Source organism: Lampetra fluviatilis, chromosome 42 (assembly GCF_964198595.1).
Source record: "Lampetra fluviatilis chromosome 42, kcLamFluv1.1, whole genome shotgun sequence".
Lineage (NCBI taxonomy): Eukaryota > Metazoa > Chordata > Hyperoartia > Petromyzontiformes > Petromyzontidae > Lampetra > Lampetra fluviatilis.
Genome location: NC_136316.1, coordinates 3019237 through 3037388, shown reverse-complemented (window position 1 = coordinate 3037388; position 18152 = coordinate 3019237). Strand labels below are relative to the sequence as shown.

Here is an 18152-nt window from a genome sequence, read left to right as displayed (position 1 = left end):
AATCTCTTGTGGGCTTGTGCAGCGAAACAATCCATCGGTGAAATGCGCTTCCATAATTTCACATCCACGCTCCCCGCCTTCGCCAGCCTGCGCTGACGGGCGTGGTGAAGTATGGTCAAACGACCGGCAAGGTGTTCGGAGGATCTCGTCCAGCGGTGGACTGACAAAAGGCTCTGCGCGTACTTTATGTAGTCCTGCCAAAGTCCAACTTGGCGAACTGCACGGCAGAAGCAAATGCTGTGCCAGTTCTATTAATATCCGCTACATTTGCTCCCATGGCTGCTCGTCCTTTCAGCATTAAAATATTTCCCACACGCGCACGCGAGCGTATGTTTGTGCGCCTGTAAGTGCGTGTGGGGAGCGGTGGTGCAGCGGTGAGCGCGCTGCGCTACGAACCCGGCGGCCCGAGTTCGATTCCCGATCACGGCCAACACCGGTGACGATTATCTGGACCGGTCCTGGGCCTCCTCTCCTAGGTCGATTCAGCATCAAATGAATACCTGGTGCTGTGTGTGAATATTGCCACTATGGAGACAAAGGCGGCCGGGCGTGGTGCTATCCAGACACCCCCTCGTGTGATGTGCCCACCGTCATAGGTGCTTGCTAACAGCACTTGCCCCAACAGTCTGTTAAGGCTATATGGGGCACCTTTGTCTTTGTGGGTGCGCGTCGGCACCACCGCTCCACCGGTGCGGGTGCCTGCCACGTCCAGTCCACTTCTTCGTCTAGGAGTCCGAGCCTTGCTGCCGCTGTTGCCGATGACGAAACTATTTATTTTTGCTTTTAAGTATTTCGTTTTTCCAGTTGTGTTCGTGGGCTCTGAGAACGGCCCGCGTGCGAAGGGAAGATGCCAGGAGGATGTTTACACAGCAGTACCAAGAGACATGGCGACGGACAGCTTGGTGGAGGCCTTCTTATTTAATTATTAAACGAAACTATTTTTTATTTTACCAGGACAGGCCCACTGAGCTATATAGCTCTTTTTCAGAAGCTACCAATGAAAGCTCAACGAAGTGGCTTATGGCGTGGAAATTTGTGGTAGCTAAATTCTCAAAATGCACGTTAATTCTAAATGTGGAGGGAAAAACAAGACGACTCGGAGAAAAATCCACGTGACCACGGGGAGAGAGACACGCAAACTCCAAATATACAACAGGCGTCAGGGTCGGGATCGAACCCACGACCTCCTGCATACGAGGCGAGGGATTTAACATATTGCCACCGCGGCGCAGTGGATTGATCGTGGCTGACGATGTTGATGATGCTGTTGATGACGTTGATGAACTTGACGATGAAGCATCAAAACGCGGCTGCCGTACGAAAGTGCAGAATGCGCGCATCAAGGGGGAGCCACCGCCGAGAGCATGGGAGGTGCATCGTGGTTCTAATATTTGAGACATTCCATCGAAGTCAAAGGCAAAAATGAGGATTGCACGGAGATGGGGGGCGGACACTCGTGGAGGTGGACGGGGCTTCAGCCGGCGACAGACGGAGCTGGCAGTCAGCCACGAGTGGGCTGGCAGCGTGCGCCAATCTGCCGGCGTTGCCAAGTCGACGTGGAGGCTGCAAAGAGGACGATGTCCTCTGGTGCTGATCCGCTCCGGCGATAGTCTCACCACTTTTAGCCACGTGGAAACACTCACGACTTGGCCGATTACCAGAGGTGTGGACTCGAGTCATGTGACTTGGACTCGAGTCAGACTCGAGTCATGAATTTGATGACTTGCGACTCGACTTGGACTTGCATAACAATGACTTTGTCCCACCTCTGCCGATTACACCTGAATATATAGAGGATCACGGAAGCTCGGGCAATTGCGTGCATCTCTTTTCTGCTTGCCTGTGGTTCCTCCTTGCGCCTCTACGTGAGCGAGTGAATAACCGTACGGTGTGTTGCAAGATAAAATAATTATTTGTTCTTTTTTGTTACGTTTTTATTGCGCTAAAAAACGCCGGGGGCCCAGTGCAACGCGTCGGCGTCCAATAGGAGAGGGACGTGAATTTTTGTTCTATCATTATTATTATAAGTCCTGCCAGAAGCCCCCCCCCCCCCTCGGCCCCCCATTACGTATTTCTCTCCGCGCCGTATTCGAGTGCGGTTTTACCCCGCCACGTCGTGACGCGGCCAATGGGCGCTCACCTTTCTTGTGGTCCGTGTCCGGGTCGGGCCTGAGGCTGAGCGCGAAGCCCATGCGGGTGGCGAGTCCGGGCCCCAGGGTGAGGCCGCCGACGCCGCCGAGCGAGATGGGCGACATGGGCGAGGTGGGCGAGGGCAGAGGGGAGCCCTTGTCTCCGCCGAAGGCGGGCGGAGAGCCGGGCAGCGGGGTGCCGTCGCTGTTGAGGAGCAACGCGGCGCCGTTGGCGTGCTCGCTGCGCAGCGACGTGAGCGACGTGCCCAGCGGGGAGCACACGGGCGCCGCCATGCCGAACGGCACGCTTTGCCGCACGCCGTAGCCTTGCCGTATGCCGTTGATCCACTGGCCCAGGAAGGTGCCTGCCGGAGGGGAGGGGCGGGGGGGGTTGGGATCGGATCGGATCGCGATTGTGGCACGGAACACGCCGAAGCCGCTGCCGAAGCGTCGTCGTCATTCGCTGCAGTCGTCGTGATCGGCCGGCGTTCTCGTCGGGTCGGTTGTCGTCGTCGCGCACCTCCGATGAGCACGGTCGGCTACGTACGGTGCGCAAGAAGTTCAACGTATATATATATATACCATCGCCGTTATCATCACCGCCACTCTCATTGTCAACGTTGTCACTGTGGCCATAGTTGTATCACAGTTGCCAGTGGTGTCATCACTGCCACTATTGGCACCGTTATCATCATCATCATCAACGTGGCATTAGTTTGTCAAAGCTGTCACCACTCTTATCATTGCCACCATAATTAATTTTCATCATCACCACCACCACATTCGGTGTTGTGTCTATGTCGTCACAGTCACGATCATCATCAAACATCATCATCGTCAGCGCTGCCATCATGTGTTGGTGACACTGTCATCATTATCATCGTCGTCATGATCATTGCCATCATGGGGTCATCGTTGTCGCTGTTATCATCATTACTGCTACCACTACCATTGTTATTACGGTCATTATTACAATCATGTTTTATCATGGTTAGTGCTGCCATCATTGTCAATACCATTACCACCGCCATAATTATTAACCTCATTATAATCATGTATGTATGTTGAACTTCCTTCACACCGTACGTAGCCAACCATGCCAATCGGAGGTGCGGGGGAAGGACAGCTAACCAAACACAAAAAAAACTGTTCTAATGAGAATTAAAATTAGATGATTTACAAGTGCATAGCTCCAGTGGCTTCCTAACATTGGAAGGAAGAGTGTTCCAGACGGCCGCAGAAGCTCATCTGAAAGCGCGCGATGTGGTGACCGTATTTTTTCGATGGTCAGCGGAAAGCCGCAACTGCGAGGATGAAAAGCCAGTGCGAGGATGATGATCATCATCATCATCATTATTGCCTAAAAACGCCATTGCCTTGTCTCATAAGCCAAGCAGGTTTTGAGCCTGGTTAATACTTGCTGGTGACTGACAGGGCCTGTCAGGTTGTTGTAGGATGCTAGGTGGCCAGACGATGGCAGTAGAGTAATGGATGGAATCCACCTGGACAGAGCTCCGAGTTGGGCTTTCCCCGAGTTCTCTGTGATTCCTCCCGCATGAAGCCAAAGTCTCACGAAGGTAATTGGTGGAATATTCCAGTGCAGGATCCTCCTGAACACGAGCCCTGAGACTCGGTGAGGCTCTCACTCCCATTATCATCGCCACCACCACCACCACCACTGTCATCAAGTATGTAACAACGCATCGATTCACTGATTACAATTGATTTGTTTTTGCATTGATTCGTGCACGTGTGCATTAATCCTTTGCGAATAATGCAAATAAAATGTGAGTGTTATGTTTAGGTCAACGGGGTAGTGAACAAAACCCACTAAAAATAAAATAAGAAACGTGAAATAATGCCGATGAGATGGAAAATACTAGTTTAACATGATTTATTTTATCGTTGAAAATAAGCGTGACCTCGAATTGAATCGTGATCGTTTACCGAGTAATTAGATGCCTAAACGATCGTCGTCGTCATTGTCGCCAAAGCGTCGTTCTCATAACTGCAATCGGCTGATCAATCATCACCACGATCATTGTCGACGGCGTTGGCGTTTCCGTGCCCGCATTCACCACTTTCCACCATCACCGCGATCGCATTCCTCGTCGTCAGCAGAGTTATTGCCCTAACCAGTCATCACCACCGCCACCGTTATGGCCATCATCACTGTGATAACAATTAGAATGGCTGCCACCATCATCATCATCACCAGCATAATTATCCGTGTGATTCCACCATTCTCAAAACGACGATCGTATTGATTAATCATCATCATGATCTCTAACGTCATTGTTATAATAACCCGAAGCATTGACACTCATCATCGACACCATCATCAATATTTCCACAGTGTTCATCACCCCCCCCCCCAATTATTACTATTCTCATCAGCATCACCACAAAACAACTCCGTGATTCGGATACCAATTACTGCCGGGCGGAAGCCTGACACGGGGAGCTGTCAAGATTCACGAGACGAGCAGCGGCTCTCGACGTGAAAGATTAAAACGCGTGCGTTCATAGACGGCGCGCCGTTACTGAGCAGGCAGCCATCGGTGAGCACAGCAAACGAGACATGAGGAGGATTGACGGCAAAGCCGGCGATGGAGTGCTGGGAGACGTGAAGAGAAACTTGCCACCACCACCACCGCCGCCGCCGCATTACAAGTGTAAATACTGTACAGGACACTGAATAAATAACGTAGACCGGGGAAAATAACGCAACACCAGAAGACGGAGTCGCCGACATAATCTGAGGACCGCGCGTTATATAAGTGCGGCGATCTCGATTTATTATTTTTAAATATTTTATATTAAGTTCACTTGCTTGCTTGCTTGCGTGATTGCGTGCTTGCTTGCTTGCTTACAACCGTGCAAATATTTCGGTCGTTTTTTAACCCACTTCCCGTGATCCAATCGAGCTGACATTTTGCACACAGACTCGTTGTGCGTGACAATTAATTTTCGTGAAAAAAATTCCCAAATTTTACACTGTTTATGGAATTTTTTTAAATATTTAATTACCAATTGCTTAATGGTGGCAGACAATCATCTGACCCATAGGTGGCAGCCATCTCAAGCCAGAGGACGAGAGGACTCTAGCCGCCCCGATGCCACGCATATAAAGGATTTATAGTGAAAAACTTTGTTTTTACGGGTTAATTTTTTTAAATCCTTTATATTAAGTTCACTTGCTTGCGCGCTTACGACCGTGCAAATCTTACGGTCGTTTTTTAACCCACTTCCCGTGATCCAATCGAGCTGACATTTTGCACACAGACTCGTTGTGCGTGACAATTTATTTTCGTGAAAAAAATATTCCCAAATTTTCCACTTTTTAGGAAAAAAGAAATTTCATATTTAATTTAAAATACCAATGTGATAAAAATGAAACTCTTACTCAAGAAAAACAGAAATGAATAATAAAATAAAACCGATGCCACGCATATAAAGGATTTATAGTGAAAAACTTTGTTTTTACGGGTTAATTTATTCCCTGTTAAAATGCAGCGTTACACTCCAAGGAAGGCGCATTACTCGATTCACCGATGGTGGTGATCTTCCACGAGGGACTTCACGTGGTGTCGAGGTGTAGGCCCTACGAATGAAACCAAGCAAGCTGATGGCCTCAATGTCTGGGAGGACGAAATCGTTGCAATGACTGATTTTAAGATATTCAAACCCATTGCGCACAATGTCAGCTCTCTAGCTCCTCTGGAACATCATTAGAGTTGACACTAATCAACGGGGCAGTCAGGATTATCAACTTGAATCGGATACATTATTTACATTGCATTGTCAATTCACTTCTGGATCAAGACCTCCGTCTGCCATACTTCACCGTGGTGGTCAGTGAGGGTTAGTGAAAGGGTGGTAGGATGGAGCTGGTGGGGGGGGGGCAGGACTGGTTCAGATTTCACTAGCCGCTGATGCTAGCCCTGGCCAGGAATGAAGCACAGGTCACGGGGTTCTTAATCTGCAGTGCGCTAACCACCGTGCCACCGCTCCGCCATGCAATAGAGTTACCCTGGGAAATACGTCACGGAAAAAGGCGATCCTCATGGTTATCATCATCATCATCCAAAACTGTAGATGTCCCAAATCGTTGTCCTCGTACTGTATACTTTCCTCTTATAAGGAAGTGTTATGATAAAAGTTTATCCAGTGTTTGTATTGTACACGAATGCTAAGATAATGGATTGTTTATCATCATCAGCTAGGGCCAAGGCAGCAACAGTTAGCTAATATTACAATACAATATAGTATATATTCACCTAGGAAAGCCTCCGTGAGCCTCAAAACTGTTTTTTCTTTCTCTCGAGGGCCTCGCGTGCGAATTGTTTGACCAATCGCACGAATATAAGCGGCACGTGCGACGAAAAATCCGGAACACCCGGAGAAAACCCCATGGAATAACACCAGGGGCTGTGAGACACTCGCGGTATCTCTGTGCACGCATTCAGTCAACAAACTGAATCCAAATGTGGACTGAATCTCTCCGTCGACCAAAAGCCAATGCTGTACTGCCATCTCCTGCTCAGCAAACCGACCCACAGCTGGCAAGCGCTGATGGTCACCCACTTCAGTACTGATCAATGATGGCAATGGCAGCGATGTATGTACGGTATTCATCTTCTTGGTTCTTTCGGTAAAGTCACGTAGAAGGGAAATAATAAAATAATAAAATTAAACATAATAAAATAATTCTCACGACGTTTCCGCCACAACGCAAGCAGCCGTCCTCAGGTGAAGAACAGGTCTGTCGGAAAGACAGCTGCTTGCGTTGTGGCCGAAACGTCGTGAGAATTATTTATAAATCGAAATTTATGTACGGTATGTTGAACTTCTGTCACGTCGTACGTAGCCGACCTTGCTAATCGGAGGTCGTGCGGGGAAAGGACAACAACAACAACAGCAGCAAAACGAAAACGATGACAAAATGATGGCGACAATGAATGAGCGTGTTGACGAAGATTATGAAATTTAACACGGGAGAGGTGACGACGTTCAACAGTTCCACATCCCGGGTTATGGCCACGAAACACGTCACATCCCCGCACCTGGACAACACCTGGAAAAACCCCTGGTGGGTCACCCTGTCCAAGTACCCGGCAATAACAATTCCGTTTTGTGTAACGAGCAAAGAAAAAAACAAAAGGGGGCCTTAAAATAGTCCTTGCTACAATGTGAAGTCTGACCAATGCCATTGAATGAGCGATTTGAGACTTCCTTGAGTGGTAGGAAACGGAAAGTAGCCCGGAGAAAACGCTCCCCACGTGTGCAGGGGGGGGGGGTCACACCCTGGGATAGGCCGATCTCCTTGCTGGCCACACCTCGAGCCCCCACCCCACCCCCCGATTCTACACAACTACGACTACCTGGCGAAACCCGGACGGTCAACCGTTCGAGGACTAACCATCTTCATCCGAGATCCGACGAGTTCCCGTGTCTTCTTGGTTCTTTCGGTAAAGTCACGTAGAATGAAAATAATAAAATAATAAAAATAAAACATAATAAAATTATTCTCACGACGTTTCGGCCGCAACGCAAGCAGCCTCTGTCTTCTCGACAGACCTGTTCTCCACCTGAGGACGGCTGCTTGCGTTGTGGCCGAAACGTCGTGAGAATTATCTTATTATTTTATTATTTTTATTATTTCCATTCTACGTGACTTTACCGAAAGAACCAAGAAGATGAATCCCTGCAGTCACGAAAGCTTTAAATCGAAGAGTTCCCGTGTATTCAGGGTAGAGGGGTCATTGCCCAGGTAATGACTATGATGCAAGGATGTTGGCAGTGATGACAACAATGATGATGATGATTTAACACGAAGGCTTTCGCGACCAATATTGTCCATAATAGAGGTTTTTGGGTAAATATAAATGCGTCGTTAAACCCGCCACCACCCGACACAGCCAATTAGTAAGGTTTGTCACGTGACCAAAACGTGCCCATTCGTCACGAGTACAGCAAACCGGTGTGTTGTCGAGTAAACCCACAACATTTACAATTCGAGAATGCGATCTACCCAAAATCTCGATGATGAATGATGATGATGATGGTGAGAATGACGTCTGTGACAACACGATGGCGGCGACATTATTAATTAAACGCGCACGCACGAGACGTGGTGACAACGGTTCGATCAAGTGGCCCACACCTCGCATCTTCATGCGTGTTAACATGCGTGTCACTCGGGAAATAAACTTATTCTGATTCTGAACATCTGCCAAGCCCTGGTGGTCACCCATTTCACGCACTGAGCAGGCTACAGCTAGCCTGCTTCGTGTTCGAGATCTGATCAAAGGAAGAAAAAAACACACATGCAAAGACAAATATCCCCCGTATAGCCTTTGGCAGACTTGGGGCAAGTGCTGTTAACGAGCGCCTATGAAGAGGCTGGCACGGCACACGAGGGGGTGGGTGGCCAGCACCACGCCCGACCGCATTTGCCTCCCCAAGCAGCGATGTCTTACACGCCGCAGCTGGTACTCATTTGAGGCTGAGTCGACCTAGGGGCGGTCCAGCACCGGTTCAGAAAATCATCACCGCTGTTGGTGGTGACCGCGAGCGAGAAATCGACCTCGGGTGCATCGCGGGATTCGTAGCGCAGCGCTCTCACTCGCGAGATGTTAACTACCTCGCCCGGTATGCAGAAGGCCGTGGGTAAGATCCCCACCCTATTTGGATGTTCTCCCCGTGGTCGCCTGAATTTTTCTCCGGGTCCTTCGGTTTCTTTTCCCTCCCTCCATATTCAGAAACGTGTCTTTAGAGTGTCTAGCTGCTATAAATGTCCACGTGACAAGCGACTTTGCCGAGCTATCATTTGTGATACCCAGGTCGATCCTGACAAAGAGCCTATACTTGGCAAAACGAAAACTGTCAAATCGCTAACAGTTGTCAACACGATGAATCACGGCGCACGATCAATGCCAAGTTACACACACACTCACGCACACACACACAAACGACGAACCCACCTCCATCTGAGTAGGTCTCCGTGCCGTACCCGTCCTGCAGCCCATTGCTCCACGTGCCCTCGTACCTCGCCCCGCTGCTCATGCTGTGCCTGCCCCCGTAGCGTCCCTTGAATCCGTGCGTCCACTCGCCCGCGTACACCCATCGCCCCTTGTTCTCCACGCCCAGACCATGCCTCTTGCCCTGCGCCCAGTGACCTTCGTACGCGTTGCCGCTCGGCCACGTGTAGACACCGACCACCTCGAAGCCATGGCTCCAGTTGCCCGAGAACTCGCCCTGGCCTCGCGGCCCCGTGCACACTCCGTGCCCGTGAGCTTTGCCGTCCTCCCAGCCACCGCAATAAGTGCCGCCGTCATCAAAATCAAAGCGTCCCCCACTCATGCATGAAGCGTTCCTCTGCGCCCGAGCGAGCGCAGCCTCACGCCCGCGAAGGAGATGAAGGTGGTGGTGGAGGAGGAGGTGGTGGTGATGGTTGCGGTTGTCGTGATATTGGTGGTGGAAGGAGTGTCACTCGCGATGAAGAGATATGCCCCCACCCCCTCCCACAGCTCTCTCAAGAGTGGTGATGGTGCTGCTGATGATGATGATTGTGATGGTGGAAAGGGAAGTCTTCTCAATGCGGTGACGAAAAAGGAATGTTCACCTCTCCCAACAATGGTCGACGGAGATCGTTTCCACCTGAATCCGCCTTTTGGTGTCACCACCACCACCAACCACCGCAGCAACGTCCAGCCGGTGTTCAGGGGAGAAAAAAATGTCCCTAGCAGCGCAGCCTTAAAAAAAATAATTATTATAATACAATCATTGTGAGATAGTCACCGGGAACGTCTTTATCCTTTTCATTCTTGGCGCGTATGATGGTGATCTGCACCCGTGCAGAGCTGGAGATAGCACACGAGAAGGAGACGTTCTGTTGCTGCTGCTGCTGCTGCGGTGATGCTGTTGCTGTGGTGCAGACAATGTCGATGCTAATTCGGACGCGATTCCAAGGCTTGCCTCGCTGGCGTGTCTGGTTCGTCGTGTGTTGTTGTTCTTGATTATCGCCGCTGCTGGTTTTCCAAATAATATTTTCTCTTGTTATATCGTCTACATAAATCCAGCGGTCGTGGTTGCGTCGCTTCAGGTTGCCTCGCGGTGTCTCAACAACCCACACGCACCCGATGCTCCGTTCTCTTGCGAAGGCTCCGCTTAGCAGCAGCAGCGGCAGCAGCAGCAGCGTTCACCTGAACGGCTGAGCGGATGAAGCAGGAACAGAGAGAGAGAGGGAGGGGAGTGGGAGAGAGGAAGAGAGAGAGAGGGGGTGGGTAACACGCATGGAGATGCGCACAGCTCCGAGCCCCGCCTGCCTGCCTCCGTTTGGATGCACGGTCAGTTTGGCTTCCCAGACGCTCAGTTGGGTTGCGCTGTGTGCCGAGCCGAGCCTAACAAGGCTATGTGAGCACCCGGGCAATGCCACCAAAAATAACCTAAGCCGCGTCTCTCTCTCTCTGCCTCTCTGCCCCTGCTCATCCTCCTCTCTCCACCCCCCCCCTCTCGCTCTCTCTCCTCCAGTCCCCTCCTCTCTGCTGTTGCTTGTTCCCCCCAATGTTCCACAAAGCAACAATTTCGTTACGCTTTTCTCTCGCTCTCCACAAACATTTGTGAGTCAGTGGCGGAAAGTCCACATTCCTGTGGCGAGTCTATCCATAGAATAACAACTGTTAACGGCTTCACAACGTGCTGATTATTTTTCTTATCGACCCCGAGTTCACGATGAGCTGAGTCAAAACCCGAACGAGGATCTGAACTCGCCACCAATCGCTTTACCAAAAACACCTGGCCCAGGGATTTTCCATCATCTTTTTTAGGATAGGGCCCCCAATCAAGACCACTGGTCCCTCCCCCCCCGCCCGCTTCCCACCACCAGCCCCAACAACACACCTCAGGCTACTGGAGGCCACAACACAGACACATCACACCCGCGGAATTGGACGTTTGTCTCACGGTCGAGGATCAGCGTACCTTGTCGTCACGACGTGGCACTGACCTTCTCCCCCCCCACCCAGCACAATTCAAAAGCTATCCTGCACGGCATCCACGACGAAGCCTGTGCTTCGATACCACCGCACAAATAGGGCTTTGACCCCACGGCTTGAGAGCCCGTTGGTGTAACTCAGCCTCAACAACCCCCCCACCGCACCGGCTCCCACTCCCCTACTCCCCATTCAGCCCCACGCCCCCCCCCCCCCCCAGCTGAGAGGGCAAAATACAACCCTGCTGCTTGTTAAAACTTTACAGCTCCCGCTTAGAATGCAATTAAATGTTCATTACTGAGGCTATATATAAGTGGGGGGGGAGGATTGAACGCGATGAGTTGGGATGTGCGTCGCAAGCGAAGCAGAGCCTGGTTTGGTCACCTGGATGGGTGAACCGAGTGCCGGATTATCCCAGGAGCGAAAGTAGCTACGTGTGTAGTAGCTACGGGCCCCGCACTTTCAAGGGCCCCGCACCAATTCCGGTTCAGTGATTCTGCACTTGCTCTATTACTGTAGTACTATACCGCCTTCAGCTTTTACGAACGACTGGGTGTTTAAGGTTATCGATTTGTCTTATTATCTGGCTGTATAGCAAATGAAAAAATACAATTACTTTACTATGCAAGTAAAAAAATGCGTGTTTTAATATGTACGTGTTTTTATTTAGGGCCCTTTTATATTTATTTTAAAAACTGGAAATATGGTTTTGGGGGGGGGGGGCAGAGCTTTGTGACGTCATATTTGAGGGGGGGGGGGGTCTGACTTTTTGTGACGCCGTGTGACGAGGGGGGGGGGTCAAAACTCGTCCAAAATCACGTGACGTCATTTATGGACGGCCCCTTACGGCAAATACAAATCTCCCCTCATCTCGCCTTTCACAGGCGGTTGGGGCAAGTGCTGTTGGCGAGTAGCGCCTACGAAGGCCGGCACGGCACACGGTCGGGCTGGGTGGCCAGCACCACGTACGGCCGCCTTCGTATTACGAGTGGCGACGTTTACACACCGCACCAGCTAGCTACTCATTTATTAAGGCTGAGTCGACCTCGCGGAGGCCCAGACCCGGTTCAGGTAATCGTCACCGGAGTTGGGTGGCCGTGAGCGGGAATCGAACTCGGGTCGCCGGGTTCGTAACGCAGTGTGCTAACACCTTCCTGTGCCGTGCTGACCTTCATAGGTGCTCGCTCACAGCACTTGCCCCTACAGTCTGATCACGACTATACGGTGGAACTTTGCCTTTGTACAGATAGGTAGAATACGTCTCCTTCACAGATCTATCTCTCCACGTGAAAATCAAAGTAATTGTTTACGGAACCCATCGGACGCACAGTTCTCTGCAAGCGTAGAATATCAACGGCATCGATTCGGAACAAGCAAAACTGAGTTTGCTTCGCACTTTGACACAGTTTGTTCTGAGCCGTGGTGCCCACATGGGCTGTGTAAACAAATACGCTGATATGTGTAATGACCGACAAATAACCCCAAGCCAACATGCAGCCTAACGACTATCATCCCACCTGATGATGGACGCTTGTATTGCGCCCGAAACGTCTCTCGAAGCAGCTTTGTAAATACACTGGTAAATAGAGGACATGATACTGGTACGAACCTCCTGGATACACCAGCCCACAGGGGATTATTGTGTCCGTCGTGCAGGGAGGGGCTGGATGGGGAGGGAGGGGCTGGGTGGGGAGGGGAGGGTGTGGAGGGGCTGGGTGGGGAGGGTGGGGCTGGGTGGGGAGGGGCTGGTCACCCCGTGGTGCCCTTATAAAACTCAACGTTTAACCTACTCACGCCGGCTTGTGCCCGCCCTCACAGTCGGCCATATTTGCGGAATACACCACGCCGCCGTTGACCCTGGCCATTGACCGAGCAACCCAACGTTCCTACCAGCTCCCTCCGCAGGAATGTGTTTATTTCGCGTCGTTATCCACATAATATAATAATAAAAAAATATGTTTAAATATTTTATTTTTATTATTTTATTATTTCCCTTCTACGCGACTTTACCGAAAGAACCAATAATATGATGGGGGCTTGTTTTTGTAATAAAAAAAAATCAGGGTCTTGAACCCCCCACCCCCCCCCCCCGGTTGAATCACAGGTGACCACAATCCGGATTTGAAATCCACATCGACACAGGGTGGTGCTGGCCCACATCTCTCGAACACGGCCATTACGAGCAACCCACGAGCCATGGGGCCACCTTCGGCGATGCAACGATGCCGCGTCTGTTGTGACCCAGCAGTATGATTACGAAAAGCCCTCTTTAACATTTCAAGAGGGGGAGAGGAGGGGGAGGGCTGCAATTTTGCCCGCGGATTGTTACACCGCGGCGGAAGCGATAAACAAACCCGCCGTCGCCTAGGTTATTGCACTTCGGAAGAGGATGACTCCGCGTGCCAATTAGTTGACGAGCTCCGCTAATTGGCAACGCAGCGAGCTTGGCCGAGCAGCCGCGTGTGGAAGTGGCGACAACAGAGAACTGGGGGAGGGAGGGGGGGGGGGGCCGGGCCCCCCGTCATTATTTGCCAGACTCCAGTGTCTGTGCGAGCCACCGCTCAGCCGTCACGCTTTTCCTCCGTTCAAATGTAAAATGACTCAAACAAATAAGCAGGCAGTGGGGCTAGTCTCTCCAAATGTCGTGTTCATGGCGATACGCAGCGTGAGCGTGTGCGTGGTGGGGAGCGGTGGTGCTGCGGTTAGCGCGCTGCGCTACGAACCTGGCCACCCGGGTTCGATCCTCGCTCACGGCCAACACCAGTGACGAATATTTGAACCGGTCCTGGGCCTCCCCTAGGTCGACTCAGCCTCAAATGAGTACCTGGTGTGATGTGTGAGCATCGACACTAGAGAGACAAAGGCGGCCGGGCGTAGTGTTGGCCACCCACCCCCTCGTGTGCCGTGCCGGCCTTCGTAGGTGCTCGCTAACAGCACTTGCCCCTGCAGTCTGTTAGGGCTACACGGGGGAAACTTTGTCTTTGTATACGTCTGGGTCTGGGCCTCACCTAGGTCGACTCGACCTCAAACGAGTATCTGGTGCGGTGTGTAAACATCGCCACTAGAGAGACAAAGGCGACCGTGTGCGGTGCTGGCCACCCACCCCTTCGTGTGCGTGCCAGTTTTCATAGGTGCTCGCTAACAGCACTTGCCCCAACAGTATTCTAAGGCTATTACAGGGGATCTTTGTCGTTTTGTGTTCGCAACAACTATTCACAAGAGCAGTACAGTACTTGACTGAGCTGGTAAAAACAAACAAACAAACAGGGGCAGAGACCCCCAGCCTGGAAAATGTGATGATGGTGATGATGATGCCACCGTTTTTCTCAAGTGTAAACCATAATGATTGGCAATTAGGCACCACCAGATCTCGAATGTTGGCCAACAGCCAAATCACGATGAATGACGTTCCAATTGGAAGTTTGGAAACATTACTCTCTGCTTGTTTGTGTGCTTCCCGCGGAAGTTGTCGAGGCAAGGCGAGCCAGCAACTACACATTGCTTCCAGAAAGACCCATATAAAGGCTGAATGACGAAAATGTAAACGTTTATTTTCACATGGCGACGAAGTCTGTGTGCGGAATGTGCGATGGAATGAAGTCATCTTGACAAGCGAAGCATGCTGGGAATCTTGCTATGTTTAGTAAGACACATTTTATCGGTGATATCTACTTGCAATTTAGTTAGACACAATATTAAAAAAGCACACGATAATGTAATAGTTGTTCCCAGAATGCAATGGAATCCATGCGTTTCACTCTACAACTAACAGTGCCTTACCAGTGGAACTCCAACGCGTTCCTTGTGACACATTTCAGCCTTTGTTCCGTTTTCTTTGTAAATGCCCAGTTTGAGACGTTATACTGGTAGGAACCTCCTGGTTACACCAGCCCATAGGGGATTATTGTGTCTGTCCGTCGTGTAGGGAGGGGCTGGGTGGGGAGGGGAGAGAGGGGCTGGGTGGGGAGGGTGGGGAGGGGCTGGGTGGGGAGGGTGGGGCTGGGTGGGGGGTGGGAGGGGTGGGGTTGGGTGGGGAGGGGCTGGTCACCCTTTGGTGCCCTTATAAAACTCAACGTTTAACCTACTCACGCCGGCTTGTGCGCGCAGGACCCGGAGAACAACCCACACGACCACGTTGAGTGAGACACGCAAACTCCAAATATACAGCATGCGTCAGGATCAGTATCGCACCCACGAACTCCTGCATACCAGGCGAGGAAGTTAACATTTCACCACCGTGGCGCTCCAAGTTATATAGGTTGGCATGTGCCCTCGTGTAAGGAACGAAATGGGACCAATCCCCGTTCAATTTCGCCGCCCACACCCCTCATTTCTTAAAAGCCCGTCAGCCTGGGACCTTTGTGGCCCGTGGGTGATTGTGACGCAGTTGCACCGCCTGCACACGCGGCCGCTTTTGTGCGCGCCAACAGCGGACCTAATTTACACCAAAAAAACCTCAACACATCTGTTGAGGTTTTGCCTTGAAATGATACATGTATAATAATAGGCGACGTTAAGGGCAATGGTGCATTATAGCACGCGAAACAATATTTTGTCATGAAGTAGGGTCATTGCCCGAAACGTCGCCTACTATAATTTTAGAGACATGTGTGTCTGGGCTTCATGCGCGCGCGTGTGTGTTTTGTTTTGTCCATGGGTAGTAAGTGTTATTTCCTAATTGCTTATGCCTCAAAGGTACAGAAAATGGCTCTTATTCCCCACAAACTTTGTGACACGGACAGTGATATTTTGAGATTTACCTATTTTCAATGAGAAAACCTGTGCATTTGTGCAATTCCTTCACATAAAGTCCTGGTCACAAAAGCAAAGTTTGTGGGGAATAATATCCATTTCTCTACTTTTTAGACATAGGCAATTAAAAAGAACACTTACTACCCAGGGACAAAAATCATCTTGCAGTGTTATATTTGTGGATGACTGTCAATAGCAGCAGCAGCACCAACAAATTTGTTTAATTTCTACTCATCAAGTTTTCAAGGCAGCCGCAGCTGTGGCTGTTGGCTGCTGCGTGTAACGTCGGCGACAAACCCCACCACGCGACTACAAGGCCCCCCCACGGTTCTCGCAGAGGCCGTGTTGGGAAGAGCCATGGCCACGTGCGTGAATTATTAACGAGAGAGCTCCCCCCCCCGCTCCGCCTTGCGATGTGCCGAGGGGGGCCAGGCTCTTTCTCTCTCACTCTTTTCTGTTTGCTCAGCTCATGCTTTTTTTGGTACCTGCCCCGCTACATAAAACAGAACCAACGCACGGACACACTTTGCCGCAACATGCGGGCATACAAATCGGTGCGTGTGTTGTGTGTGCCACGTGTGTTCGATTCCCGCTCATGGCCAACACCGGTGGACGATTATATCTGAACCGGTCCTGGGCATCCGCTAGGTCGACTCGGCCTCAAATTCATATCTCGGCCGGACGTGGAGTTGGCCACCCATCCATCCCCTCGTGTGCCGTGCCGGCCTTCAAAGGCGCTCGCTAACAGCACTTGCCCCAAAAGTCTGTTCAGGCTATACGGGTGATCTTTGTCTTTGTAATGTGAGATGGCACGGTCGCGTGCATTGCATCACCTTGCATATAAATGCACGTAAGTGTACAGGGCGGGCGGGAAGTCGCTATACCCCCACCCCTGTATTAAGTTATTAACGTAGAGAGGTTAACAAGTATAACCCGTAAAAACAAAGTTTTTCACTATAAATCCTTTATATGCGTGGCGGCTAGAGTCCTCTCGTCCTCTGGCTTGAGATGGCTGCCACCTATGGGTCAGATGATTGTCTGGCAGCATTAAACAATTGGTAATTAAATATTTAAAACAATTTCCCTAAACAGTGTAAAATTTTGGAAAAAATCTTTTCACGAAAATGCGTTGTCACGAACAACGAGTCTGTGTGCAAAATGTCAGCTCGATTGGATCACGGGAAGTGGGTTAAAAAACGACCGAAAAATTTGCACGGTCCTAAGCAAGCAAGCGAACTTAATATAAAGGATTTAAAAAGCGGCGTGTATAAGACTTCTCGCCCACCCTGTACGCTGTCGTATCAATTGCAGATGTTTGATTACGTTTCCTGCAGTGCCACGTGTGGCGAGAAGTAGCCGATCTGAAAACACACGAGGTGGAATGGTCGAGCGAGCGGTGATGGTTTCGTTGATGAGGCAGCGAATCTCAATTTGAGATTTGTCGCTGTAGGCGACGCGCATGAACGAGCACGCACGTGAGCAGCCGACGTCCATCGTGAAACGGCGTTGCACTTCACCAAGCATCGGGCCCGTGCAGCGTGTGACGCAGTGGACCGGTACCGCACATGAACGGAGATTTTGGGTAAACTTGCAAAAGCTGGATTCATGGTGGGTCGCGAGGGACTGACCCTTTTGGGAAACCCGGTCGAATCCACGTAAACCAAACGTAATATTTTGTTGATTTAAAAAAAAATGAATATGCAAAGGAACAACAACAACTTATTGGTTCTTTCGGTAAAGTCACGTAGAAGGGAAATAATAAAATAATAAAAATAAAACATAATAACATAGAGAATTATTAAAAATTAAACATAATAAAATAGAGAAATATTTTAGTATGTTTATTTTTATTATTTTATTATTTCCCTTTTACGTGACATTACCGAAAGAACCAAGAAGATGAATCCCTGCAGTCACGAAAGCTTTACATCGAAAAGAACAAAAACAATTTTAGGGGTCAATTAATTGAAGGTCGCAAGACATCTGGATCACATGAGGAGAAAGATTTAACCCAAGGTTCTTCAACTACATTCTCCTGCGGGACACATCGGTCAATCAGCGTCACATAAGCGACCGCTAATCTCGACTTCTCGTTTGTCTTCCATCTCGCCGATGTGTAAATATCTTGCCTACGACTCTCTCTCTCTCGTCTCTCTCTCTGTAGCGCACTAAATGGCATCTCTTTGTGACACTCATTGCTGGCTGCATGAGTGACTCATGCAGCCAACTATGGCTGCAGAGTTTGGTAGTACATGTTGTTTACGTCGTTTATTGT

At 50.2% G+C, this 18152-nt stretch overlaps 1 protein-coding gene across 2 annotated transcripts in view; it reads right to left on the bottom strand.

Annotated features, from left to right (window-relative positions):
- Positions 1-10527, bottom strand: part of LOC144946652 (junctophilin-2-like) — a 54939-nt gene extending 44412 nt beyond the window's left edge. For both annotated transcript variants that reach the window (XM_078875713.1, XM_078875714.1), the window contains exons 1-2: positions 9116-10527; positions 2141-2494 (exon numbers count right to left, since the gene is read on the bottom strand). In XM_078875713.1, the coding sequence (XP_078731839.1) occupies positions 2141-2494; positions 9116-9494 (733 nt within the window). In that variant the 5' untranslated portion in view covers positions 9495-10527. The remainder of the gene's footprint in view (positions 1-2140; positions 2495-9115) is intronic.
- Between the last annotated feature and the right edge of the window lie 7625 nt (positions 10528-18152).